Source organism: Sus scrofa, chromosome X (assembly GCF_000003025.6).
Source record: "Sus scrofa isolate TJ Tabasco breed Duroc chromosome X, Sscrofa11.1, whole genome shotgun sequence".
NCBI classification, from domain to species: domain Eukaryota; kingdom Metazoa; phylum Chordata; class Mammalia; order Artiodactyla; family Suidae; genus Sus; species Sus scrofa.
The window spans coordinates 90,742,841-90,769,840 of NC_010461.5; the positions used below are offsets into that span (position 1 = coordinate 90,742,841).

The following is a 27,000-nucleotide window of genomic DNA, read 5'->3' on the forward strand; positions in this document are numbered from 1 at the left end:
CCAGGAGTCCTGCACCAGGAAGAAAAGCCCCCGAAAATATCTGCCTTTGAAAACCAGTGGGGCTTATATTCAGGAGAGGAGGGCTATAGGTAACTGAGACTCCACTCTTAAAGCGTACATGCAAAAACTCATTCACTCCAAGTACCAGCACAGAGGCAGCAATCTGAAAGGCATCTGACCCAGACCAACTTGCTGATCTTGGAGAACCTCCCAGAGAGGAGAAGGCAACTGGGAATTCCCTGGGGACACAGATGCTGATGTTAGCAATTTTTGTAAGCTCATTCTACTGTTGACACTGGTGCTGGCAGACACCATTCTGGAATCCTCCCTCTAGCCAATTAGTGCTAGGGACTGCCTAACCACAAGTACACCCATAGCAGTTTTGAGCCACCATGTCATACAACCAGCCATGCCTAGGATCTGCTCTACCCACCAGTGAACTTGTAGCACTGAATATCACCAGGTTTCACAGTCATCCAGGCTGGGGGCCAGCCGTGCCTACCATTGCGCCAGCAGCAGTCAGCCTTGCCACAATAGAAGGGTACATACAGCCCACAGAGGGGACACCCCAGACCACCTGGCTCTGGTGACCACAGAGGAGCATGCTGCTGGACCCCACAGGACATCTTTTGTATAAGGCCACTTCTCCAAGATCAAGAGACATAAAGAGCCTACCTAACACATAGAAATAAACACAGAGAATTAGGCAAAATGAGGAGACAAACACGTATGTTTTAAATGAAAGAACAAGATGAAAACTCAGAAAAAGTAAATAAATAAAATAGATCTAAGCAAGCTACCTGATAAAAGTTCAAGGTAATAATCATAAAGATGCCCACTGAATTTGGAAGAATGGATGGACACAGTGAGACCTTCAACAAAGAGTTAGAAAATGTTAAAAAAAAAACCAATGAGAACTCAAAAATACAACAATTGGAATGAAAAATACACTAGAGGAAATCAATGGTAAATTAGATAACACAGAAAGATCAGTGACCTGGAAGAAAGAGCAGTGGAAATCAACCTAGCAGAACAGAAAATGAAAAAAGAATTTTTAAAAATAATGGTAGTTTAAGGTACCTTTGGTACAACATTAAGCATGCTAAAGTTTTCATTAATGGGACCCCAGAAGGAGAAGAGAATGAGAAAGAGGAAGAAAACTTATTTGAAAATATAATGGCTTCAAAGATCTTTGAAGATATAAAATTTCCCTAACCTGGGGAAGAAAACAGACATCCAGGCACAGGAATCACAAAGAGTTCCAACCAAAGAAAGTCACACCAAGACATATCATAATTAAAATGGAAAAAGTTGGGAGTTCTTGCTGTGGTCCAGTGGGTTAAGGATCTGGCATTGCTGCAACTGTGACACAGGTCACAGCTGCAGCTTGGATTTGATTCCTGGTCTGGGAACTTCCACATGCCATGGATGTGGCCATTTAAAAAAAAAAGAAAGAAAAAAGTTAAAGAGAGAATTTTAAAGGTAGCAAAAGAAAAACAACTAATCACATACAAGGGAAGGCTATCAGCTGAATTTTTAGCAAACTTTGCAAGCCAGAAGCAAGTGACAAGATATATTTAAAGTGCTGAAAGGAAAAAATTTATAACCAAGAATAGTCTGGCAGACAAGGTTATTATTCAGAATTGAAGGAGAGATCAAGTGTTTCCCAGACAAGCAAAAACTAAGAATTTATCATCACTAAACTGGACTTTCAAGAAATGTTAAAGAGTCTTCTTTAAGTGGAAAAGAAAAGGCCATGACTAGAAATCAGAAAATATATAAGAGAAAAAAAAAGTCACTAGTAAAGGCAAATAAATAGTACAAAGGATCAGCCACTGTAAGAAATGACAAAGAAGGCGTTACATATGATAAAGGGGTTCAACAAGTGGATATAACATTCACATGTATTTATGCTCCCAACATAAAAGCATGTGAACATATAAAGCAAATATTAACAGACATAAAAGGGAGAAATTGACGGTAATACAGTAACAGTAAAGGATGTCGACACTTACCTTACATCAATGGATAGATCATCCAGGCAGAAAATCAATAATGAAACATTGGTCTTAAATGACACTTTAGTCCAGATGGACTGAATAGATATATCCAGAATATTTTATACCAAATCAGCAGAAAACACATTATTTCCAAATGAGCATGGAACATTCTCCAAGAGCAATCACATGCTAGGCCACAAAGCAAGTCAATAAATTTAAGAAGATTGAAATCATAACAATCATCTTTTCTGACCAAGCAGCATGAAACTAGAAATCAATCAGAAGAAGAAAAATGGGGAAAAAACACAAACATGTGGAGGCTGCACAACATGCTACAAAACAACCAATGGTTCAACAAAGAAATCAAAGAGGAAATTTTAAAATACCTTGAGATAAATGAAATTGACAACACAACTTATGAGATGCTTCAAAAGCAACTCTAATAGTTTACATGCCCACCCCCAAGAAACAAGAAAGTTCTCAAATAAACAATTTAACCTTACACCTAAAAGAACTAGAAAAAGAAGAACAAAATCCAGGGTTATTAGAAGGAACTAATAAAGATCAAAATGGAAATAAATGAAATAGAGATTTTAAAACACAATTTCAATTTGTAAAAAACATAATTATCTGTGAAAAACTATAAAACAAAGTGCAACAGGGAGTTCCTATTGTGGCTCAGTGGGTTAAGAATATGACTAGTATCCATGAGGATTCAGGATTGACCCCTGTCCTCGCACAGTAGGTTAAGGATCCAGCATTGCTGTGGCTGTGGCATAGGTCGGCAGCTGCAGCTCTGATTTGACCCCTGGCCCGGGGACTTCCATATGTCGCAGGTACAGCCATAAAAAGAGAAAAACGATCTTTTGTGTGTGTGTGTGTGTGTGTGTGTGTGTGTGTGTGTGTGTGTCTTTTTGCCTTTTCTAGGGCCACTCCCATGGCATATGGAGGTTCCCAGGCTAGGGGTCTAATCAGAGCTGTAGCCACCAGCCTACGCCACAGCCACAGCAACGCGGGATCCAAGCCGAGTCTGCCACCTACACCACAGCTCATGGCGACGCCAGATCCTTAACCCATGGAGCGAGGACAGGGATTGAACCTGCAACCTCATGATTCCTAGTTGGATTTGTTAACCACTGAGCCACGACAGGAACTCCCAGAAAAAAACGTTCTAAGAAATGAGCAAGGGACTTGAGTAGACATTTTTCCAAGGAAAACATACAGATAGCCAACAGGCACATGAAAAGATGCTCAACATCACTAATCACCAGGGAAATGCAAATCAAACCACAATGAGATATTACCTCACAGCCGTCAGAATGGCTACTATTATCAAGAAGGTAAGAAATAGCATGTGGTGGCAAGGATATGGAGAAAAGGGAATGCTTGTGCACTGTTGGTGGGAACATAAATTGGTGCAGGCACTATGGAAAACATTATGGAGGTTCCTCAAAAAATTAAAAACAGAACTACCACATAATCCTGCAATTCCACTTCTGGGTATTTATTAGAAGAAAAACAAAAACACTAATTAGAAAAGATACATGCACTCCTTTGTTCACTGCAGCATTATTTACAGTAGCCAAGGTACTTAGTGATTGCTCAACAAATGTTTGCTGAATGAAAGAAGGTAGATATTTACACTCGGGCCTTTCTAAGCTTAGACGGAGAGAAGGTGTGCCCCTGTGGTTGGGAGTGGGCAGGTTGAGGCTTTGATGGAGAAGGATGGGCAGTGGGGGAATGCTCTCGGGATTGGCTGCCTATGTCAATGTGCCACGCATTGTCCTCGTGTTCCCTTTACTCCCCTGCCTTAGGACAGGCCCTTGTCACACTCCTCTGGATGGCTCCCACCAAAGAGCGGAACAACTTGGAACTCTAGAGCCAGGCCAATGATGTTAAATTCTAACTCTGCCACTTACTACCATGTATCCTTGGAAAATGAGTTCTCGGTCTCCATTGACTCATCTGTAAAATGGGGATAATTATAGTTCCTACTTTGTTGTGAGGATCAAATGAGCTACTACACATACGAGGGCTTAGACGACTGTTTGGCACAGGGTAAGTGCTACATGTGTACACGGTCTACCAAGCGCACGCTTGGCTCTCGATACAGCCAGTAGCTTGCCCCAGATTTGTCTCTCTTGTCTAGACTCCAAGAACATAGCCTTCCCCTTTACTTTGGCAAGATAAGCAGAAGACAGGAAGCAGAAATGATAAACGGTGGAGGGAAGCCGGGACTGGGTTTGGGGTTGACGCCTGCCCGCCCGGAATGTGGCCAGAGTACAATCTCTGAAGAGATTTTTTTTTTCTTCTGATAAAGTTTCCCTTCAGGTTCCAGTAGCTGTTTGTGCGGTGCTTCCAGTCCAGATGAGGTTTGCCGAAGTGCCAGCAATGACACACACCCTGCCAACACTCCCCTGACTGTCCTAGCCTCAAAGACACGTCTAAATGACTGAGGCTGGGGCTGAGATTCAGTCCATGGCTAAGATTTCCATCTGACCCAGGAAGAAAAGAAAGGCACACATTAGTGTTCAGTGACAGTGCAGAGAGCCTGGTTCAATGGGGCCCTTTATTTTGAGGCTTGCAAGTTCAGCGCTCAAAAGGTTATTTCTTCAGCAGTATTTTGCTTGCAATTAGGGTGGCCAGCATAGGGGAGAAGTGTGGCTGGGTTCCCTGCTCTATGAGTGATACACTTATACAAGGTATACCTTTAGAAAAACATCATTTCAACAGAAAAAAAGAACCGGGGGCTTCACGAATTAGAACTTCAAAGGAGATGCAATCACATTATATACAACGGAAAGATGTAAAGAAATTAAAGGCAGAGGGGGAAAAAAGCATCAATTTTATGAAAGTGTAGGATTTAGTCTTTAGAGAGAAAGATGAAAGAGGGGTGTTTATTTTAGGCTGGAGAAGAGATGGCAAAGAAAGAACTTACTGAATTGTCAAGTATGTGAAGAGACAATAACTGATCAGGAATAACTAGCTTTTGTCTGTTGTGTCTGAGGACATAACAAAAAGGAAAGAAATTTAAATCGTGACAAGAGAACCGTTGAGAAGATGGTTAGTCCCAGGATCTGTTGGCACAGGAAGGACTGGAAATATAGCTCTGTATGTGGGGATTAAGTAAATTAAAAGGCAAGACTATGGGAGATAGCCAAGGTACAATTCTACTTAACCTCATCATAATAAATGCAGTAATTATTATGTAAATATAATAATTATCACTTATTAAGCAATAACTGTGCTAGACTTTCTCCTAGCTTTCCATGTCACCTCGGTTAATTTTTACAACCTTTCTATCGGTTGCAGATATCATAATTACTATTTTCGCAGCTGAGAACCAAAGTCCTGAATAGTTAAATCACTTGCCCAAGGTAACATCACGAGTCAGCGGTAGCTCTGCCAGATCAAATCTAGGTCCTTCTGGCTTCAGAGCCTCTGTCCTTCGCACTACATTTCCGCTATTGATGAAATAATATGTCCTTTTGCCATTTCTTCTCTTTTACTAATTGTTCTTCAGTTTAGATTTCACATGTTTTTCCCCAAACAAAATCACTTGCAGATACGGAGGGCCTGATGTATTTCAAATTTGTCCAGTTTTCATTATTGCACTCCATGCAAGACAGTGTCCTAGGTCCTTTTCCCGCATTATCTCTTTTAAACCTCATAACCATTTGAAGGTAGGTGCTAACATTGTCCTCACTGTAAAGATTGTTAGACACCTGAGTACATTCTGGCTCAGGAGCACCCGTGCTAGCAAGCCGCAGTGCTGGGATTAGAATAGAGGCAGCCTGGCTCCAGGGGCCTCTAGTCTGAACCACTACTCTGCACTGTGTCTTCAGACCAGAGACCAGCCTTCTCATACTAGAGAGATTGCTACACTCAGCTTCCTGGTCTCTCCTCTTGTCTCTCATATTTCCTCCCTCCAATCTAGTCTGAACACAAGAACCAGTGAGACATCAACTGGATCATGTCATGCCCCTGTGCACAGCCCTGCGATGGCATCCTGATGCCCATAAAACCAGAAGTCCAGGAGTTCTGGCTGTGATACAGTGGGCGAGAATTGACTGCAGTGGCTTGGATCACTGCGAGAGTGAGGGTTCTATCCTCAGCCCCATGCACTGCGTTAAAGGATCCAGCATAGCTGGAGCTGCAGCAGAGGTCGCAGTTGTGGCTCGGATTCAATCCTTGGCCTGGGAACTTCCATGGAGCCATAAAACAAAACTAAACTAAACTAAAAAAGCCCCATAAAAAGATGTGGTATATATACACAATGGAATACTACTCAGCCATAAAAAAGAACAAAATAATGCCATTTGCAGCAACATGGATGCAACTAGAGACTCTCATACTAAGTGAAGTAAGTCAGAAAGAGAAAGACAAATACCATATGATATCACTTACATCTGGGATCTAATATGTGGCACAAATGAACCTTTCCACAGAAAAGAAACTCATGGACATGGAGAACAGACTTGTGGTTGCCAAGGGGGAGGGAGAGGGAGTGGGAGGGACTGGGAATTTGGGGTTAATAGATGCAAACTATTGCCTTCGGAATGGATAAGCAATGGGATCCTGCTGCGTAACACTGGGAACTTTATGCAGTCACTTGTGATGGAGCATGATAATGTGAGAGAAATAATGTATACATGTATGTGTGACTGAGTCACCTTGCAGTACAGTAGAAAATTGACAGAACACTGTAAATCAGCTATAATGGAAAAAACAAAAATAAAAATAAATAAATAAATGAATAAATAAATAAATAAATAAATAAATAATAAAAAAGCCCCAGAAGTCCAAAGTCTTTCCCATGACCTTAAAGGTCCTGAGTGGTCTGGCTCTCGTTCACCTCTCCAGTCTTATCTCATGCCAGTTATGACCACAATCTCTATATTCCTGCCACACTGGTCCCTAGGCTCCTTGAGTGCTCTAAGCTCATCCCTGTCTGGTCCTTTGAATTTCTTTTCTTTCTGCCTAGAATGCTCTCCCCTCAGGACACTTGCATGGATGACTCCTTTTCATCTTTCAAGTATGAGCTTACTTTTCTTTATTTTTTTGGCTATGCCAATGGCGGGCAGAAGTTCCTGGGCCAGGGATCGAACCCACACTACAGAGTGACAAGGCTGTATCCTTAACCTGCTAGTACTGGGCCACCAAGGAACTCCCAAGTCTGAGCTTAAATGTCATCTCAGAGAGGGATTTCTAACCCCTCAACCTAAACACCTTCACCTCTTATTTTCCAGCTCTGTCCTTTATTTTCTTCATGGTACTTATGTGTTTATATTTAGATATTTGTTTGCTTGTTTTGGTCATTATGGGTTTCTCTGGTAAAATGTGAGTTCCACAAGAGCAAAGAACATATCTTGGCTGCTACGTAGGCCATGTATGGTTGTATAGGTTGTGTCCTGCACAAGGGTGCCTCAGCTAAGGAGGTATCTTCACAAGGATTTTCTGGTGAATGGCAGTCAAGTATCTTAAGTAAGGGGACCCTTTTTGAAGTTCACATAAAGATGCCCTGTATGTCTGCTATATTTACTGATGCTTTTTGAAGCTCACATAGCAGTGCCCTGTTATGTCTACTGTATTTAGCGATACATATCCAGCTTGTAGTACAGTGCCAAGCATAGAGTAGACATTGAATAAGCATGTCAACTGGATGGAAGGAAAGAAGACAAAAGTAGGATACTGCCAGAGGGAAAGTGGAAAAAGGGAGGAATACAGAGGACTGCTGACAGATTTGGGGAATGTGAAAAGAGGAAATAAAAGAGAAATGAGGGGAGTTCCCGTCGTGGCGCAGTGGTTAACGAATCCGATTAGGAACCATGAGGTTGTGGGTTCGGTCCCTGCCCTTGCTCAGTGGGTTAACGATCCGGCATTGCCGTGAGCTGTGGTGTAGGTTGCAGACGCGGCTCGGATCCTGCGTTGCTGTGGCTCTGGTGTAGGCCGGTGGCTACAGCTCCGATTGGACCCCTAGCCTGGGAACCTCCATATGCCGCAGGAGCGGCCCAAGAAATAGCAAAAAGACAAAAAAAAAAAAGAGAGAGAGAGAGAGAGAGAAATGAGGGGCGATGATGTTTGATCTTGGGGAAACTAGAGTAAAAAAAGATTAGTGCATTATCAAAGAAATGGAACCTGAAGAAGAAAAAACTGGCTTGAGAAGGTGACAATTCCATTTGGGATATAATTTGAGAAGATGCAGCGTTCCATGTTGCTTTTATTGTGTTTGTCACCATTTTACTGTGGGAGTTTAAAAATACACCTACATTTGCCCTGCACAGCCTTCAAAATGGCCACAGCAATGCTTTGCGAGGCCCATCCTTCCGTTTAAGGCTCTGTATGGAAATGCCCTGTGTTTTATGATACCATAAGGTAGGGGCCAAGCTAGAAGGGATTAAGGAAGGAGAGATAAAGTCAGTCATTTTCACATTAGAGGGCTCTCACCCTGCTTTCCCTGTTGCACTCCAGTGCAGTTTCTTTCAGGCAGTGGCCCTTAAAAACGCAGCTTTTATTTTTTCTTGTGTGATCCAAAGCACCCTTAAAAACTAAGGCTACCAGAGAAAATGCTCTTTCCTAGGACACTGGACAGGTATTTTTCCCTTCTAAATCCTGCTAGTCTGGATGGCGGCACCTGGGGTCTTGGGATACAGGATACCTACCTCTGCACACCCGGCAGCAGGAATCCGGAACAGAGACTGGGAACGCGCAGGTCAACTTGGGGCAAGTCTTGAGACCACAGTACACATTTCCCTCCTGCCAAGGAGAAGACAACTAAGGTCAGAAGGCGCTGGAGTACTTGTAAAGGCTTTAGCTCAGCATCTGGGATGAGTAGGGGCTCAAACACGATACATCCTTTCCAGCTGCCCTTCCATAGTCTGTTCTAAGTAATTCCTAAATTTTATGATGCAGTATTTACTATTTCTCCATGCCAGAGACTAAGTCACAGAAGAGCTGACCATCCTTGTCATGTATCCTGGTCTAAGATGCAGCCAAGTAGTCGATGTGAAGGCTGCCATGAGCCTCCACACCACCAACTACGGTCTTGGCCCTCTCGTCTCTGTCCATTCTACACCTAGGTCCCCATCATGCCTGAACAGGATATTGGGGATTTGAGGGGAATGCAGATTTGCACAACAGGTGCCTTCTGTAACACTCACTAGCGTCTCCCTTCCAAACCCAGCAGACGAGCTCTTTGGCGTGATACCAAACTATACAAGATGCTCTGAATGGACAGCTCAGTCCAGCACCCGGCAAGGCAGAGGGTCAAATTTATGTGTTGGCTGTGTTTGCCCTTGCACGATGTTCATTCTCGAAAATTAATTCTGTGCTCCAAACATTATTCCTTAAACCTGGCTCTTAGTTCTTAGAAGCATATGGTTTGGGGGCTCGAACGGTTCCTGAAAGGCCATTAGGAAAGCATGGCTACAACCAAATCCTCCCAAAGTACTGAAAGTCTGTATTTTTACTAAAAATCCCTAAGCAAAGAGATTTTTTTAATCCAGTTAATACTGGCTTTAATACTCTTTCTAGGCACAAACACTGTTTCTACATCTAACTTTGCCCCCTCATACGTCCGCTTAAATAGCCATTTTACTCCACGTTCTGGTTCTATCTATGAGAGTCTCTGGACTGCACGGTTAGACCTTCTTCATGAAGTATTCAATTCTCGGCACGTAATGTCACAGGAATCATCATGCTCAAGCATTTGTCAAGAGTGTTTTCAGTGCAGGGCACCAAGAATGAACCGGTTGGTAGACTATTTCAGAAATAGGAACCAAGAGACACCCCGTTTTCTTGTGAATTGGACTGAGTGACCCTTGACGGTGCCAGTGGCTTTTCTATTCATCACATTTCCAAGGCTTCAAATGATTGAGTTCTTCAGACGAAGGCTTTGGGTGGTGTCGGTTATTGTGAAAAGGAGCACAGATCAAGACCATCAGCTCATCTTTGTCTTTTTAAGCAGTCCAAAAGTTTGAAGACCAGGATATAATGGGGTCCGACCTCTTCAACAGAGTTGTTCAGGGTGGATAAAGATCAGGGAGGCTTATGATTGAGATGCAATTCATCTTCCAATCAAGCCCCCCCCCCCAGGGTGGGTTCAAACAAAAGATGCAAGTATGGAAGCGCTCTTATTTGGGCAAGGGATAACAAGGGCATTAAGATACATGGTCTTACCGAACAGCTGCACTGGGTGCACTGGTTGGGTTGCCGGTTCTGAAAAAGCCCTTCAGCCATGAACAGCTCACCGTGTTGGTAAGTGGTCCCATTGTACTCGCATGACTTGCTGGTCACTTTATTGTTCGCTGGGGGTAAGGAGTCTTCTGGGACAGGGTGGAGAAAAATCACACGGAGTATTGGCATCATTGCAAAGAATTTCATAAATCCCAACAGCAGATGGGGCTGTACCACATAGAGGGAGGTAAAAATAGTCCCTAATTCAGTAGCTGACGGCTTAGATAATGTTAAAGCAGCCAGACAGGAATAACAACTGATATGGCCATCCGTCCATTCCTTCCCTTGTTGGGCATTCATTGAGCACCTACTATGTACTAGGTGTGTGATAGGCACTACAGAGAGATCAGTGAAGAATGACAAGGCCCCCGCCTTGGTAAAGCTAACAAGCTTAGATGAATAAAGAATTAGCTTGCCTGGAAGGAGGGAGTCCTTTCAGATGAGGAACCACCTATTACAACTACCCTGGTAACTTCACCCCCTCTCACGTTTTATATCACTTGTACGTTTGTATGCTTGTTCCAGCCTCCAAAGTCTTTGCTTATTTTTAATCCCTCCACCAAGATTGCCCCCACCTTCCCACTCTTTTCTACCTATTGAAGTCCTGTCTGATTTTGAAGGCTCAGCAAAAGTATCCTTTCCTCCGTAAAGCAATCCCTAACAGCTCCAGCCTATGATCTGCACCTCTCAAAGTGTCCGATGTCTGAAGCACGCAATTTGGCCCTGGAATACTACTGTAACTCATATTTGTGAATTATAGCCACTGAGCCAACAATTTACAAAGAGTTTTCACATACATTATTACAATGGAGCCTCGTAACAATGCTGCGAAGCAAGTAAGGCAGATTCTTATCTTCATTTTTCTTTTGTTTCTTTCTTTTTTCTCGCCACAGCATGCAGTGGCTTGATAGGAGATCTCAGTTTCCAGACCAGCTGCAACCCAGGCTGCAGCGGTGAAGGTGCCGAGTCCTAACCACTAGACAACCAGGGAACTCGCTTTATCTTCATTTTTCATTGAGGGTGACAAGTCTCTGAGATAGAATGACTTATTTGAAGTCACAAAGGAGGTAGTGAGTGATGAAAAAGGGGAAATCTGGTCCCCTGCCTCTAAATTCCATCTTCTTTCTATCAACCCATGCATTCATGTGTACTGTTTTTTTCGAAGACTGAGACTCTGCCTTACATGTATCTTTCCCTGTGGAGTCTAGGACAGGGTTGCCATGCAGCAAATAGTCAAGGCACTTGGTGAGTTGATTCTAAGTGAGTGGTCTCAAGAAGTCTTTTCACTGGGCTGCCTTAAAGTGCATGCTATGTACAGACATATACCCACCAAATATCAATGAGCAAGAGCCCAGATTAATCATCAGTGTACAAATTAACAACAGATACAAGCAGAGCTTGGAAAGCACCTGCTGCAAGGCAGCGGAAGAAGAGAAATTAGGGGAGTTGTGTGCTTCATGGGTGGGAGGTGCTTAAAGAGTTGGACCATCCTGGGATCCCTCTGTTGGTGGGAATATAAATTGGTGCAGCCACTATGGAAAACAGTATGGAGGTTCCTTTAAAACCTGAAAACAGAGCTACCACATGATCCAGCAATCCCACTCCTGACCATATATGTGAAAAAGATGGAAACTCTAATTTGAAAAGATATATGCACCCCTATGTTCATAGCAGCACTATTTACAACAGCCACGACATGGAAACATCCCAAGTGCCCATCAAAAGATGACTGGCTTAAGGAGATGTGGTGTATATACACAACAGAATATTACTCAGCCATTAAAAAGAACAAAACATTGCCGTTTGCAGCTCCATGGATGCACCTAGAAACTATCATACTCAGTGAAGTAAGGCAGACAAAGACAAATATCATGAGATATCATTTATATGTGGAAGCTAAAATATGATACAAATGAACTATTTACAAAATATAAACAGACCCATGGACATAGAAAACAAACTTATGGTTACCAAAGAGAAAAGGGAGAGAGGGGAGGGATAAATTAAGAGCTCAAGATTTACACACACAAACTACTACACACAAAACAGATATGCAATAAGGATTTACTGTATAATACAAGGAACAATGTTCAATATCTTATAACAACCTATAGTGGAAAATAATCTGAAAAAAATATATATATAACTAAACCACTTTGCCGTATACCTGAAAATAACACAATCTTGTAAATCACCTATACATCAATTTTACAAAATTTAAAAAGAAGCCATCCTTTTTTACCCCATCACTCAAAACTATAAGGAAAATGAGTCCATTTTATAGTGGGTAAATCATACCTGAATACAATGGTTTAAAAAAACAGAATGAAATTGTTCTCAGGATGTAGGTGAAAATGATAAAGGCTAATCACAATAACGTCCATCGTCATCATCATCAAAGAATACTTACCATTTATCGAGCCCTACATAATATGCTAGACACAATGGTGAGTCCTTTCAGTACATTATTTCATTGGCTCTTACTAATAACATTCTGGTGTAGATATTAAGGTTAGGCCCATTTTGCTGCTGAGGACACTAAGGCTTAAGAAATTAACTGACTCGCCTAAAGTCACACAACTTGGTAATGGTAGCACCAGGATGTGAGCTGATGTCTGCCCGATTCAAGAATCTTCCTTCCCAGGGAGCCAATCACTTCAACCCTGTCACAGGGAAAGGACCATTTAATTTAATTTTTTTTAATTTTTATTTTATTTTCTTTTTTGTCTTTTTAGGACCGCACCCACGGCATACGGAGGTTCCCAGGCTAGGGGTCCAATCAGAGATGTAGCCACCGGCCTACGCCAGAGCCACAGCAGTGCCAGATCCGAGCCACTTCTGCAATCGACACCACAGCTCACAGCAATGCCAGATCCTTAACCCACTGAGTGAGGCCAGGGATCGAACCCACGTCCTCATGGATACTAGTCAGATTTGTCTCCACTGAGCCACGGTGGGAACTCCAGGTCATTTAATTTAAAACTACAACCAACAGAACGTGAAGGCTGTGTTGTCCCTGTAAGAATGGCCTAAAATACCCAGAACACTGACACTGCATTTTCTTTGGCTTCAGTGATTTGGGTAACTAACATAACTCTATACTTCGCTAGGTAAGTTGATCTAGTTTCAATTTCTGAGTAAATCACTCCTTGGTGTTAAGTACTTATTAATGACCTCTTGCAGGATACAGAGTAAGTACCTTAATTTCGCCTTAAAAAGAAAAAGGCTTAGCTCCTAGAGAGATTTTCACTCATACTAATTGGCCCTCTGGCCTAGGCTGAGTCCCTGCTTCTGCCCGCAAGTACTCACAACCAGACATCTGCAGCTGGGTTTCACAGGAGTGAAAAACCCAGTGGAGAAAGTACAGGAGCAGGACCCTTTGTCCCCTGGACCCTAATTACACCAAATCTCAGCATTCTGTGGTAAAGGAAAACTAGGATGGCCTACAAAATACTATTTGCCATGACTTTTACAGGAGCTGGCGATTCTTTGGAACACTGAAAGAAAAAAAAAAAAAAAACATTTGGGATTTTTTTTGCTTCAAAAAAATGCGGACTGGAAGTTCTTGTGGTGGCTCAGCAGTAATGAGCCTGACCAGTATCCATGAGGATGCGGGGTCGATCCCTGGCCTCACTCAGTGGGTTAAGGATCCGGCGTTGCCATGAGCTGTGGTGCAGGTCACAGACATGACTTAGATCCTGCGTTGCTGTGGCTGTGGTGTAGGCCAGCAGGTACGGCTCTGATTTGACCCTTAGCCTGGGAACCTCCATATGCCACATGTGTAGTCCTAAAAAGACAAAAAAATGTGGACTCAGTTTTGAATTATGTCTTCTACTGAGAGATCAATGGTGAGGCAACTGCAGGGTGAGGCTTACCAGTGGACCTTGACCCTTGAGAGCCTTTCCTGTAATAGTCTTCAGAGTAACCTGGAGTTGTAGTCTATCTACTCAACAGGAGATGAGGAGGAAAGAAAGAGGAAGACAAAACAGAAAAATCAAAGAAAAGGCAGCCAACTATGGTCATGCTTAATGCTAGTTTTACACAATAAACTTATCTTAACATCTTTCCATTTATTATTAGTTCATTCTTCTGATATCCCTAATGCGGTAGGGGAGAGAATTATGAAAATGAGACTACTGCTACCTCAGAAGATTTGATCCATGTCACACAGCTATTAATAGAAGAGCCAACTCAGAAATATAGTTTTCCTGCCTTGAGGTCTGTGATCTTTTCGCACAGTGGGTGTTAAAATTGGAGGGCAGAAAGGAAGTAAAATCCCTGGAAGAGATATCTGTGTTTCTGTGTTTATTGCATCCCATGTTTTTTGCACAATTATTCACAAGAGCCAAGACAGAGAGTCAACCTAAGTGACCATCCCATATCTCACATCCATATCCTTGGATGAACAGATAAAGGAATTGTGATAAACACACACACTCATAAACACCCACACACATTATACACACACACAGTGGAATACTATTCAGCCTTAAAAAAGAGATTTTGCCATTTGCAATAACATGGTTGAACCTGAAGAACATTATGCTAACTGAAATAAGCCAGGTACAGAAAGAAAAAAACTGCATAATCGCACATATATGTGAAATCTAAAAAAGTCGCACATGTAGCAGCAGGTCTAGGTGGTTACCAAGAGCAGGGAGGTGTGAGAAATGGGGAGGTTTAGGGGACAAAGTTGCCGTTATGTAGGATGAATAAGTCAAAAGGTCTAAAGTACAGCATGATGGCTATAGTTAATAATACTGTATTGCATACTGTAAATTTACTAAGAGAGTGGATTTCTAGTGCTTTCACTATAAAATAAACGGTAACTATATACGGAGATGATTTTAATTAGGTTAACTGTAGTAATCATTTCAGTATGTCTATGTATATTAAATCAGCTTGTTGTCTACCTTAAATATATACAATTTTTACTAAAGAAAAATTTTTTTTTAAAAAAACGGAGGGGGCTGGAATCACTGAGTCACAATCCCAGCTGGGAGATTCACCTCTCATAACCTTGCATGAGTCCCTTTACCTCTCTGGGCCTCGACTTTTCCAAGAATGGGTATGGAACTCAAATCTCTCCTGGCATCTTTGGAGAGCCAACAGAGCATGCAAGGAACCGCAAAGGCAAGGAAAGCCACCTTGGACTCTGTGCCCTCCCTTCTCTGATTTTCCAAAGTGGCTGGGCTTCTAACCAACTATCCTTGGAACACTTTCCGTATTCCTGGCCGAAACTGGCAGAAAATCAGACTGAAGCAAGGCTGGCTTCAGGGCCCCTTGGGACTGCTACAACAGAAGTGACCAGGCGACAGGGTTTCTAGCCTCCACCACCACCCATTTCCAGTCAAATCCCACATGGTGCTCTGAGGAAGCAGGGAGGACGGGCACTGTCGGATGAGCAGATCAGCATTAAGTCACTGACACAGCTGTGCTGCAAAAAGGAAGTGGTCCTTCGGCCTTGGCAAGGGGTGATCTTACATGTAAGCAGAGCTATGATTTCTGGGATGCACAGAAAACACCCCCTGATCCTGAATGTCACTTACTGTCTTTTTTTCTCTCACTGCTGACTGAAATGCCATCATTAGAAGTCCATTCCTTTGGGTTAAGTGGTTGCCTTTGGACAATCAGATTTTATGATCCTGAAACTTCTCTGAGAGGATACACATTGTCCGTAACATCTTAGTGTGAATAACTGTGATAGGGTTTTTTTTTTCCCCTCTTCAGAGCAACTGGCAAATTTTACCAAGAAGTCAGTGGTCCTTTCCCACTGTCTCTGGTACACCATTGCCTCCCCTCATGGCACTAGCCCTCTTCCCACCCTCCGGAAGCCAACGTCCTCATGCTGGTGGCTCTCTTCTCCATTCTCCCTACCCTCAAATTTCTATTTCCTTAGCAGACCAGCTCTTGGCTAGTCAGAAAGGCCACTGGTAAGTCAGGAGACAAATCAGCCCCCGTGGCTATGAGATAAACGCAAACCTCTCCAGAGCTCCAAGGCTTGGTTGATAATCTCCTCGACCCCGAGCCCTCCCATCTTTTGCCATTGTTACTGTTACTCAGGTTCCAACTTTATATTTGATGGTTGAGCCTGATGCTCATGTTTCTGATCCTGTTCTCTCATTCTAGTGATATGGTCCCAGCACATCCCTGGGCCATTTTGGAAGTGGTGGTGGAGGCCGGATATGGAGGTCAAGGTAAAAGGCTTAAAAGAAGATGTTAGGTTCCTTTTAATTCCCTTGAGACAGACAGACAGACAGACAGACAGACAGACATACACACACACACACACACACACACGCCCATCAAAACAACTGGGTGAACGATTGTCCAGAAACACAAGGAAAGACCAGCACAAGGGTTGGAAACAGAAGCACTGTATTGGATGCTATTTGTAGGTATTGGATGCTAGATTCAGCTCTGTATCTCAGTGATCCAAGTGAAAAGAATTGGGCCTGGTCGCTAGGGTCTGCAAACATTAGGTGCAAGGCCCAGCTTTGGCATGTCTTTGCCTTGGGGTCTTTGGAGAAATACTTAATCCCTCGGCACCTCAGTGTCCTCATCTTCAAAATGAGCAGGCCATCTACCTTACCTGGCTCTGGGGTTTAGAGATCATTTCTTTTACACAGCCCCAAAGTATCTGGTACGTAACAAAGTTCAAAAGAGATGGTAAATGGTGTTGATCTAGAAGAAAGGCAGATAGGAGAAAGCTATCCACCTGAAGAACATGAAAGGATTTTCCTTGTCTCCATGAATGACCGGACAATTAATTAAAAGGTGTTCCCCTTGTGCTTTTGTGTATAGTTGGAGCTGTGGGGATAAAGACAGCTAAGGCGCCGTCTCCCTCTTGTGTTCTTATTCATTCAACACTTATGAAGGTCTTTGACTACACCGCGCACTATACCGTCATATACTGTCGTTGACTATACCGTGACAATAGCTGGTACTATGGTACGTTAGAACTACAAAGGTAAAGAAGACATGTCCTGGACTTCAAGGAGATGGCTGCTCTCATTGGAGGGGCTGGCACCAAAAGGTATGAAATGGTAACATATTGAAATAACATGTAGAGGTTGAGAATGGAAGAAAGGTCATATTTTCACAAATTGCCAAACTATGTCAAGTGTGAAGGAGTATCAACCTCATTATGAAGGACCCAGATTAGACACTAGAAACTATTCCAAGCTGAAAGTGTTATTAGAAACTGAAGTCACCGGTCAACCAGCCAGGTAGGGCAGTCATTTTCAAACTGTGTTCTGCGCTGCCTTGAGATTTCTCAGAGGTGCCAGGGAGGCCTAAGGAAGGAACTCCCTTCCTCATTTCCACTTCAAAAGAGCAGCTCCAATTTTACTGGTGTATGTGTTTTATGATTTTTATGATTTCAATCTAGCAAAGAGCTTTGGGGCTAATAGACACTAAAACCACTGGCATAGAACCTCTTCAGAGAGTTGATTTTTTAAAATTAAAATCCTGTCTGTAATATATAAAGGGCTCCTAGAAATTGATAAGAAAAATACTGATAACCTAACAGTAAAAAATGGGCAAACACTGTAGAGAGTTGACAGAAAGACAACTACAAATGGCTCTGAGAGATAAGAAAATATGCTCAACCTTATTCATAAGAGAAATGTAAATAAAGACCACACTAACTACTATGAAAAACAGTGTGCTCTTTATGTCCATGAGTCTGGCTTACAGGGAACTATATCCAATCTCTTGGGATAGAACATGATGGAAGATAATATGAGAAAAAGAATATATATGTATGTATGACTGGATCACTATGCTGTATAGCAGAAATTAACACAGTACCGTAAATCAACTATGCTCTGATAAAAAAATTTTTAAAAACAGTGTGACAGTTCCTCAAAAAATTAAAAATAGAACTACCAGATGATCTAGCAATCCCACTTTTGTATATGTATCTGAAGAAAATGAAAAAACGAATTCAGAAAGATACATGAACTTCCCCCCATGTTCACTGCAGTGCTATTTACAATTGCCAAGATATGGAAACAACCTGTGTCCATTGATGGATGAATGGATAAAGATGTATGTGTGTACACACACACACACACACACACACACACACACACACACAAATAGATAAAGACATGATGTGTGTACACACACACACACTAGAATACTACTCAGCCATAAAAAAGAATGAAATCTTGCCATTTGAAACAACATGGATGTACCTCGAGGACATCATACTAAGTGAAATATGTCAGACTAGAAAGACAAATGCCATATGATCTTGTTTATATATAGAATCTAAAAAAAAAAAAAAAAAGCCCCTAAATACAGAGAACAGATTGGCAGTTGCCAGAGGCAGGGGGATATGAAATGCATAAAGGAGGCCCAAAGGACTTATGAAATAAATAAGTCATGGGGATGGAATGCACATTATGGTGACTTTAGTTAATAATACTGTTTTGCATATTCTAAAGTGGATAAAAGATTAAATCTTAAAAGTCCTCATCACAAGGAAAAGGTTTTGTAAATATATATGGGGCATATGTTAACTAGACTTGTTGAGTTGATCATTTTGCAATATACACAAATATTTAATTATTATATTGTACACCTGAAACAATAAAATATGTCAATTACACCTCAATTTAAAAAAATTTACACCAAGGAGTTCTCGCCGTGGTGAAGTGAGTTAAGAATCCAACTGCAGCAGGTCGGGTTGCCGTGGAAGCATGGGTTTGAGCCCCAGCCTGGTGCCGTGAGATGAAGGATCTGGCATTGCCTGATTCAGGCCCTGGCCTGAGAGCTTCCATATGCCACAGGTGTAGCCATAAAATTTTTTTAAAAATTACACTAAGATACCATTTTTCTTATCACATTTGAAAAAATCCAAACATTTGATTAATAAACTCTCTCAGCAAGGCTGTGGAAAACAGATAGAAACACTATGGAGGGCAAGTTAGCAATGTCTATCAATTTTAAAATACATGTATTTTTGACCCAGAAATCTTACTTTTAAGAATTCATGCTACAGATATACTTGCACATGTAGGAAAAATCTAAAAGTTATTTCATTGCAGCATTGTCTGTGGCAAAAGACTGGAAACAACTTCAGTGTCCATCAATAGACAGCTGGTTAAATATGTGCTGGCTCATTAATACAATGAAATAGTATGCAGTCATATAAAAGAATGAATATGCTCTCCATGCACAAATACAGAAAGAGTACTAAGTGAAAAAATTCAAAAAGTGCAAAATGATATGCATAATATATGGCCTTTTATGCAAAGAGAATATATTTTTAAGAGTGTATATTCATATTTGCTTATATTTTCATAATGAAAATACATAAGGATACATGAGAAAATACTAAAAGTTATAGGGGGGACTTCATCTTGGGAAGAAAGGTAATAATTGGATGGCTATGGAAAAGGGGTGAATTAAACATCCTACTGCATACCTTTATAGATACCTTTATGTATATAAATATATATAACCATTTATACACATACATTCAGATTCTTTTGTTTCCTTTTTACAGCTACATGCGGCATATGGAAGCTCCCAGGCTAGGGGTCCAATCGGAGCTGCACCTGCCAGCCTACACCACAGCCACAGCAACGTAGGATCCAAGTTGCATCTGCGACCTACACCATAGCTTGCAGCAGTGATGGATCCTTAACCCACTGAGCAGGGTCAGGAATCGAACCCTTATCCTCATGGATACAAGTCGGGTTCTTAACCTGGTGAGCCACAAGGAAAACTCCTATGCATTCAGATTCTTGAATAATACAAATGTAACATAAACTTGAGCTTATATTTGAAAAAGAAATGCTACTTTAAGGCCAGGGGCTAGACTAGATGACCATTTTGGGTCCCTTCCAACCACAGAAAATAAATCTTACAGAGCTGTTCACAGAAGCCCAGCTCTATTCTTACTACTGGGACAGACCCTACCTAGGACTCCGTGTTCCCAGCATGACTACAATGAGGTAGTTCTCCCCTACGGACACTATTCAGCCCCTGTGGGGAGAGTGGGGGGCTAGTACATTGCTTTCTGAAACAAATTGTTTTAAATAAAGTGTGTAAATTTAGGCTGACATCTGGGCCTTTGCCCAGCTGGGAAGAAAACAGGCAATGAAGGTTGCTAATGGGAAACCTCCTGTGCTCCACCAAGGAACACCGCTGTAGCGGAGGGAAGAACAGCTGGGTGCTGCATCTTGGTCACGTTAGGTCAAAGCACAGAGCAAGGACATGGTGCATCTTGCAGAGTCAGTACATCCAAAACAGTGGGTGTCTACAGTTCCCCTCCAAAAAGGAACACTGCTCACCCTCTGAGGCCATGTGGGTTCAGATGAGTTTTTCTTTAGGATGCTCACTGAAATCAAAGGCATTCCTTCAAATGGGTCCATCAGCTAAAGCAATGACACCTACTATCTGTATTTCCCCCTTTCCGTGCTCCAAACACTATCACTTCTTTTTGCCCTGAGTTGCTCAAAATGATGACTTGTCTAGATCTGCTTTCCTTAGGCAAACGTCTATGATTCCCTGATCTTCCCTCAAACTCTCCTCCTCCATAAAGACTTAACTCTTTTATGTCCCATCACACTGAGGCCCTGCTATGGGGTTTCGTGCTCAGTTCATTAACTAATTCATGCCAAGGTGCCAATGGAAGACCACGTTTGGAGATAAGTTCTTGTTCTAGATAAATAAATGGTAACTTGGGCCTTTCATGCTTTATCCATAATGAGGCTGTAGAGCACAGGGCAAGGAGCGTGAAACTTTCCAGAACTTAGGGCTCAACATGGGGGAGCTCACTGGAACTACAGCCTCTCAGATCTTTCCTACTGCGAGGCAAGGCCTTACTTCATTCAGGGTGTCCAACTTGTGTTCAAATTCCAGCTCCACTACTAGTTAGTTACCACTGGTTAGCTGAGCCAATCATTTAACGTTCCTGAGCCTTAATTCACCCACCTACAAAATGGGGCTGATAACAGTACCGACCTCATAGGTATTTGTGAAGATCAAATGCGATGAGACCCATAACATGCTCAGCATAGTACCAGGTGAATATGAGTCGTCAATAAATGCTGTTATTATTATAGTACTATTAGGTCTAAATGATGGGGTTTTTGGAAGACAGAAAGTGGGTTGGTAAGGGAAGAGATGTGGGGCTGCCTAGTCTATAACAGTGCCTGTTATAGACTGAATGTTTGTACCCCTTTTACCAAATTCATATGTTGGAAACCTTGGAGTTCCTGTCATGGTGCAGAGGACACGAATCCGACCAGGAACCATGAGATTGCGTGTTCCATCCCTGGCCTCGCTCAGTGGGTTGAGGATCCGGCATTGCTGTGAGCTGTGGTGTAGGTCGCAGATGCAGCTCAGATCTAGCATTGCTGTGGCTGTGGCATAGGCCGGCAGCTGCAGCTCCGATTGGACCCCTAGCCTGGGAACCTCCATATGCCACGGGTGCGGCCCTAAAAAGACAAAAGACAAAAAAGGAAAAAAAGAAAACCTAATCCCCAATGTGATGGTACTCTGAGGTGGGGTCTTTGAAAGGGACGAGTCCCCTTATCAGAAGAGACAATGGAGAGATGATCTCTGCCCTCAGCCACACGAGAGTGACTACAAGTCAGGAAGTGATCTCTCACCAGACGCCAGATCTGCTGGCACCTTGATCTTGGACTTTCCAGCCTCCAGAACTATGAGAAATAAATGTTTGCTTTTAAGCTATAGTCTATGATATTTTTGTTATAGCAGCCCAAACTGACTAAGACAACGGTCTTTTACTGCCCCGTGGAACTTCTCAAATATTGCCAGGTTCTGAGTGGTGTCTCGAGAGTCACTGCTGAGCCATCATGTTCACTAAGAATCCTTATTTGCCTCAGCTCCCAGCTGACTCCACCTGCCCTATCCACCCATCCCAGTGGAGAGCCCATCAGGAGAGATTTCGTTAGCCAAGCTGGTGAGTTCTGACCAGAGCCATCTACCAAACCTATAGTCTCTGCTTTGGATTTCCTGAGGGCCCCAGACAGGTGGATTTATGGGTCAGAAGGGTCATGAGTGTGTTTGTGATTGGGTAGTCCTACAGGGCAAAGAAGAAAATCTGAACTCAGCCAATTTTTCTATTGCATTTTGGCCATCATTTCCAGCCTCCTCTCCTGCTGCATGTTTTCTCGAGCTGCTAAACAAAAGTCATTGTTGATTGGTTTGACTTTCATCTCTGCTTTGGGGCAATCTCTGAGCTGTTCTCTGGAAAGAATTTCATATTTTTCAGTTTCAAATGCCTCTCCCCTTCCCCTTGCCTTCATTTTCCCTCTGCCCCCTTTATGGCCCAGCTCTCGCCACATGTTTTCAAGGAAGACTTGTCTAACCCTTCCGCACTCAAAGGTCTTTTGGGGGGAAGGGAAAAAGATTGGTAGAGCAGACTGCTCCTCTATGGTAGAGTTTCCAAAAGTGGCAAGTTCACTCTGTCCCTAAACTCTCTTCTCTGCTCTGTCAGAGTGCCTGACATGGCCCCAACTTCAAGCATTAGTTAGAGTAGGGCCCTGTCTCTCCCAGAGGTTTAATAAGTTCACGGTAATGAATAATGAAGACTGGAACAGTCCCCCAATAGAGAGCAAGGCCTTGGGAGGCATGAAGACCACAGTGAGGCACCACTTCGCACCCACTAGGTCAGTTGTGATGAAAAAGAAAATAATAATACGTGTTGGCAAGGACATGCAGAAAATGGAACCTTCATACACTGCTGGTGGGAAAGTAAAAATGTAAAATGGTACAGCTGCTGTGCAAAAAAAATTGGCAGCTCCTCAGAAGTTAAACACAGAGTTACCATATGAGCCAGTAATCCTACTTCTAGGTATATACTCAAGAGATTTGAAAGCAGGGACTCACTCATACAGACCCTTGGACACGAATGTTCAGAGCAGCATTATTCACCATAGTCAGAAGGGGGAAACCACCCAGTGTCTATTAAGGGATGAATTGATAAAGTCTGGTGTATCATACATTGCAAAATAATTCAGTTAGAATGGATGAACCTTGAAAACATTACGCTTAGTGAAAGAAGCCAGACACAAATACCGTATAATTCTCCATTTATGAAAAATCCACCATGAGCAAATCGATAGAGACAGAGAGTAGCTCAGCACATGCCAGGAGCTGAGGGGAGGGGAAAATGGGGAGTGACTGCTATCAGGTAGGGGGCTTCTCTTGGGGATGATGAAAATATTCTGGAATTAGACAGTGGTGGTGGTTGCAATATCTTGTAAATGCACTAAAACCAACTCAACTGTACTCTTTAAAAGGATAAATAGTATGCGAATTATATCTCCAATAAAGCTGTTACCCCAAAACCTAAACCACTAAACATCCTCCAATGTGGACACAAAGGCTGAGTATCAGTACGGCGCAGGAGGGGGCGGGCCTGGACAAAATGAAGATTCTGGGAGTTCCCGCTATGAATCGGTGGAAACAAACCTGATTAGGACCCATGAGGATGCCAGTTCGATCCCTGGTCTTGCTCAGTGGGTTAAGGATCCGGCGTTTCTGTGAGCTGTGGTATATAGGTCGCAGACGCGGCTCAGATCCCTCATTGCTGTGGCTGTGGTGTAGGCCAGCAGCTGCAGCTCCAATTTGACCCCTAACCTGGGAACTTCCATATGCCATGGGTGTGGCCCTAAAAAGCAAACAAAACAAAACAAAACAAAAAAAACCCTCTATTGTACTGTGATGACAGGGAGGCAGGTAAAAAATAGAAAAGTGAATGAAAAAGAAAGGGAGGACCATAAAAGGGTCAAGGGGGTCAATCCCCAGTCGTAATTTTGTCCATGGGTACCCACCTCGGGAGATGGGGTTGATAGGTCGGCAGAGAGCTGAGCTGAAGGAGGGGACCACTGGGGGGAGGACTTTCCCTGTTTGGAATCTTCAAGGAGACTTTTCAGCAGGACGAGTGGCCTCCCTACTCAGACCCCCGGCCCAACCCCCAGTGGGGTCCCAGGCCAGGAAATTCCTGCAGCAGATTCAGCCGATCACTCTGCGGCTAAACAGACAGACACAACACTCTGTCCCAACCAAGAAGGTGCCGAGTGAGAGGAAACAGTCATCAGCTGGTCCAGCTGGAGAGTAGAGCGGGGCAGAGGGCTCTGAAAGCTCACACCCCCGTGTAATCCCATCACGTCCCCTCCTCAACCGGAACCCATCTGCGGGCTGTTTTTCATCCCACTTCCATTAATGTTTCAGCTGCTGTCAGTCAGTAGCTGACCCTGCCTGGAAATGCCATCTTGTGAGACAGATGTGGAGAAGCATGGCTTGAGGAGAGGCTATGTGCACGCAAAAGGGGAGCACGCCTCTGGGAGGCGAGGGGTGCTGCCAGGATGGGCACTGGATCTGGGGAAGGAAGCGGAGCCTGTGTGCTCTCAGCTGGGTTGGGTCACTGAATTGCTATGTCATGAGACCAGTGCCGCTCTGCATCTCTGGGCCTCAGTCCCGAAAAGACTTTCTGCATCGGCGAGTATGTGTCTGCTGGGGACAATGGTTTCACTTGCTTCTCCTCCACAGGGACATAGAAGGGACGCACAGGATTCTATTTTTTGAAAAGGCCTGGGGAGAACTCCGAGAAGCTATCCGCGACACAGACAATTGATTCTGATTATCTTCAGCTTAGCAAGGGCAGTCCCTCTGAAGGCACAAAGAGGTGAATAATTGTGTCTGCTCCAGCAGTCCTGAGTCCAGAGCATACACATCCCATGAGGGTTCTACCAACTCAGAAAAGACCCCTCAGTTGGTGATTCTTAGCCTTTTGGGTGAGAGTTCTAGCCTCGCCACATCAGTTACCTGCCTGCAGGCAAGCACCCAGAGCCAAAGCTCTTATGTGTGGAGCAGCATCGCGGCGGGGCCCAGCCGGGGTGAGGAAGTGCATCTCAGAGACGCCCTCCTAGACTTCAGACCAGCCGGTCCTCGTCCCCACTGTGTCCCTTGCCAGCTCTGCCCTGACTCATGCTAGACCCACCCACCCCCACAGACTACCCTCTGCTTACTCATACACTACCCGGCCCTCGCCAGCCATCAAATGCACTCTGATTTCTTGCAGCAACGCCAACGCTCTTGCCTGTCTGTTCCCTACAGTTCCCTATGTCCTTTCCTATCCAAATGTCTAGCACCTGCTCACGAGCGGACTGCTTGCTAAGTGATCAACAAGTGCAAAGGAGGCAGCGTTTATGCCTCGGCCTGTCTATCTCCTCCTAGTTCTAGCATCAGAGGAGAGGAACAAATATTCAAGTAGGAACATATGCTCGAAGGTTGAGAGTCTATTATTAATTTTGTCAAGCTATAAATGTGCACATCCATGGGCGAGGTGGTTCTTCATTAAAGTCCTAGCAGAGCTGGACAGAAATAAACATGACTCTCGAAAGTGATTCTGAAGTGAGTTTTGAGTGTATGAGAGTACATGCATTCTTCTGGGAAGAGGGTCCGTGGGTTCCATTAGATTCTCAAGGCATTCCACGACCCCAAAATAGCACCGCCACTATTTTAACACAAAGCAAGGGGCCTAGGGTTTCACTTCAGCAGCATGGGATCTCTGCGGGCAGCTCAGTCCAGTTTCTGGGGCTCTAGGGCTACTATGCACGCTCATTTTCAGCTTTCTGCGTGCTGAGAGCAGTTCCTGGTAAAAGCTTCCCACAATCCAATCTTTGGAGGGAGCCTCTATGTTCTTCCCTGTCAAAATGTCTTCTTCCTCTTTAGTGAACAGCTTCATCATCAGCTCCATTACTCAGCCCATGGACCATTCCAATCTCATTACATAAGCCTTCCAGGGTTTCCCAAGTATATCTCCAGGAGGGAACCGGAAATGGCCTTCTCTTCTGATGGATGGAGACAAGGCCCAGAGCTTCCAAGGGGACACCCTTATTTAGTGCCAAAGCCAAGATTCAAAGTTAGGATTCCTAATTTTACACCGAGCCACAAAACATGAGGGCATGAGAAGTCCGCTAAAATCAAGTCCAACAATTGAGGAAGAAGATAAAACATAAATCCCTCTGGGTTTTGGGGCTAATTCTCGAATCTCAGATCTTCATCTGAACTTGGATTATTGTAGCCCAACACCTCCACCCATAAAAAAACGCTTCTGCGGTGGATCTGATAGGTTTCTCTTATTTTTTTTGCTACTACGCTATGGGTTTTTTTTTTTTAATTTTTAATTATCCAGTGGTGTAATAAAGGGACTTCCAGTTGAGACGAAGATGTTAAATCAACTCTTCCACATGACACCTAATTGTTAATGACAGGTTTTGTGGTAGCGTGCATGTCACTCACTGCCCTCCCCTTCTCCCTAAATAAATTAAGAATGAGTTCTGCCATTACTTGGTTAGTTCTAATCCTTTGGGAACCAGACTTTTTTTTTGAAGGTCAATGACCCTTTGAAATGGACAAATTAGTCACTACCCTCAAGCAGCATTTACAGAAACAATGTGAGGCATCTGGCTGAGACAGTGGGGAGTGCGGTCAAGCATTCCTTTGTATTGCCTACACCAGCATTTCCCAAGTCCGCTCTGCAGAGCCCTACTTGTCCACAAGATGCTCTGTGAAAACAAAATTCTGTGCTTCAAATAAAGTTGGGAAAAGAGCCACAGTCTCTGCTCACAGTATCCCTTTCAGCGCGTTCAAGGAGCTTGGAAATCCCATCGTAAAGAAATCTGTTTAACTACAACCCAGCATTTTCTCCGACTTTCGTGAACCACCAGACTTCTTTTTTTCCCTCGTCTGTGTAACAGTTATGAACATCCCA

The 27,000-nt window shown here is 43.3% G+C and overlaps 1 protein-coding gene across 10 annotated transcripts in view; it reads right to left on the reverse strand.

Annotated features, from left to right (window-relative positions):
* The window catches only part of CHRDL1 (chordin like 1), a 123,795-nt gene that overhangs the window by 39,419 nt on the left and 57,376 nt on the right, over nucleotides 1-27,000 (reverse strand). For 5 of the 10 annotated variants that reach the window (XM_005673818.3, XM_005673815.3, XM_005673812.3 and 2 more), the window contains exons 5-6: nucleotides 10,179-10,324; nucleotides 8,663-8,756 (exon numbers count right to left, since the gene is read on the reverse strand). In XM_005673818.3, the coding sequence (XP_005673875.1) occupies nucleotides 8,663-8,756; nucleotides 10,179-10,324 (240 nt within the window). The remainder of the gene's footprint in view (nucleotides 1-8,662; nucleotides 8,757-10,178; nucleotides 10,325-27,000) is intronic. The other 5 variants (XM_005673817.3, XM_013986327.2, XM_005673813.3 and 2 more) reach the window with 1 other exon arrangement.